The sequence below is a fragment of the Penaeus vannamei genome, chromosome 27, assembly GCF_042767895.1.
Source record: "Penaeus vannamei isolate JL-2024 chromosome 27, ASM4276789v1, whole genome shotgun sequence".
Classification (NCBI taxonomy): Eukaryota; Metazoa; Arthropoda; class Malacostraca; order Decapoda; family Penaeidae; genus Penaeus; species Penaeus vannamei.
This window is the reverse complement of record NC_091575.1, coordinates 26,766,280-26,768,135: the sequence shown is the minus strand read 5'-3', so window position 1 is coordinate 26,768,135 and position 1,856 is coordinate 26,766,280. Positions and strand designations below refer to the sequence as shown.

General features: G+C 40.3%; 1 protein-coding gene across 1 annotated transcript in view; it reads left to right on the top strand.

Moving 5' to 3' along the window:
- Nucleotides 1–1,856, top strand: part of LOC138866866 (adhesive plaque matrix protein-like) — a 17,067-nt gene extending 15,211 nt beyond the window's left edge. The window contains exons 5-7 of the mRNA XM_070140683.1: nt 1–450; nt 602–1,157; nt 1,755–1,856. The exon at nt 1–450 is cut by the window's left edge and continues 458 nt beyond it. Coding sequence (XP_069996784.1) covers nt 1–450; nt 602–1,157; nt 1,755–1,856 — 1,108 coding nt within the window. The remainder of the gene's footprint in view (nt 451–601; nt 1,158–1,754) is intronic.

Here is a 1,856-nt window from a genome sequence, read left to right as displayed (position 1 = left end):
TACGTCACAAAGAAATACGTCCCACAGAAATACGTCCCAGAAATACGTCCCAAAAATACATCCCACAGAAATACGTCCCACAGAAATACGTCCCAAAGAAATACGTCCACGGAAATACGTCCCAAAGAAATACGTCCCAAAAAGCGTCACAGAAATGCATCCCACAGAAATACATCCCAAAGAAATACATCCCAAGAAATACGTCCCACAGAATACGTCCCACAGAAATACGTCCCAGAAATACGTCCCAAAGAAATACATCCCACAGAAATACATCCCACAGAAATACGTCCCAAAGAAATGCGTCCCAGAAATACGTCCCACAGAAATACGTCCCAAGAAATACATCCACAGAAATACGTCCCAAAGAAATACGTCCCACAGAAATACGTCCCAAAGAAATACGTCCCAAAGGAAATACATCCCAAAGAAATACGTCCACAGAAATACGTCTGAAATACGTCCACAGAAATACATCCCAAAGAAATACGTCCCACAGAAATACGTCCCAAAGAAATACATCCCACAGAAATGCGTCCCAAAGAAATACATCCCAAAGAAATACATCCACAGAAATACATCCTGAAAATACATCCCACAGAAATACATCCACAGAAATACATCCCAAAGAAATACGTCCCACAGAAATACGTCCCAAAATACGTCCCACAGAAATACGTCCCAAAAATACGTCCCCAGAAATACGTCACAGAAATGCGTCCCAAATACGTCCACAGAAATACGTCCCACAGAAATACGTCCCACAGAAATACGTCCCAAAGAAATGCATCCCCAAGAAATACATCCCAAAGAAAAGTACGTCCCAAAGAAATACGTCCCTGAAATACGTCAAAGAAATACGTCCCAAAGAAATACGTCACATCCCAAAGAAATACATCCCAATACGTCCCAAGAAATACATCCCAAAGAAATACGTCCCAAAGAAATACGTCCCAAAGAAATACGTCCCAAAGAAATACATCCCAAAGAAATACGTCCCACAGAAATACGTCCCAAAAGGAAATACGTCCCACAGAAATACGTCCCAAAGAAATACGTCCCAGAAATACGTCCCAAGGAAATACGTCCCACAGAAATACATCCCAAAGAAATACATCCCACAGAAATACACCCAAAAATACGTCCCACAGAAATACGTCCCAAAGAAATACATCCCAAAGAAATACATCCCAAAGAAATACGTCCCAAAGAAATACGTCCCAAAGAAATACATCCCAAAGAAATACATCCCAAAGAAATACATCCCAAAAATACATCCCAAAAAGGAAATACATCCCACAGAAATACATCCCACAGAAATACATCCTGAAATACATCCCACAGAAATACATCCCAAAGAAATACATCCACAGAAATACATCCCACAGAAATACATCGCATCCCAGAAATACATCCCACAGAAATACATCCCACAGAAATACATCCCACTGAAATACATCCCAAAGAAATACGTCCCCACAGAAATACATCCCACAGAAATGCATCCCAAATACGTCCCAAAAATACGTCCACAAAAAATACATCCCACAGAAATACATCCCAAAGAAATCCGTCAAAGAAATACGTCCCAAAGAAATACATCCCACAGAAATACATCCCAAAAATACGTCAAAAATACGTCCCACAGAAATACATCCCAAAAGAAATACATCCCAAAGAAATACATCCACAAAGAAATACGTCCACAGAAATACGTCCCACAGAAATACGTCCCACAGAAATACATCCCACAGAAATACATCCCACAGAAATACATCCCACAGAAATACGTCACAGAAATACATCCCACAGAAATGCATCCCAAAGAAATGCATCCCACAGAAATACGTCACTGA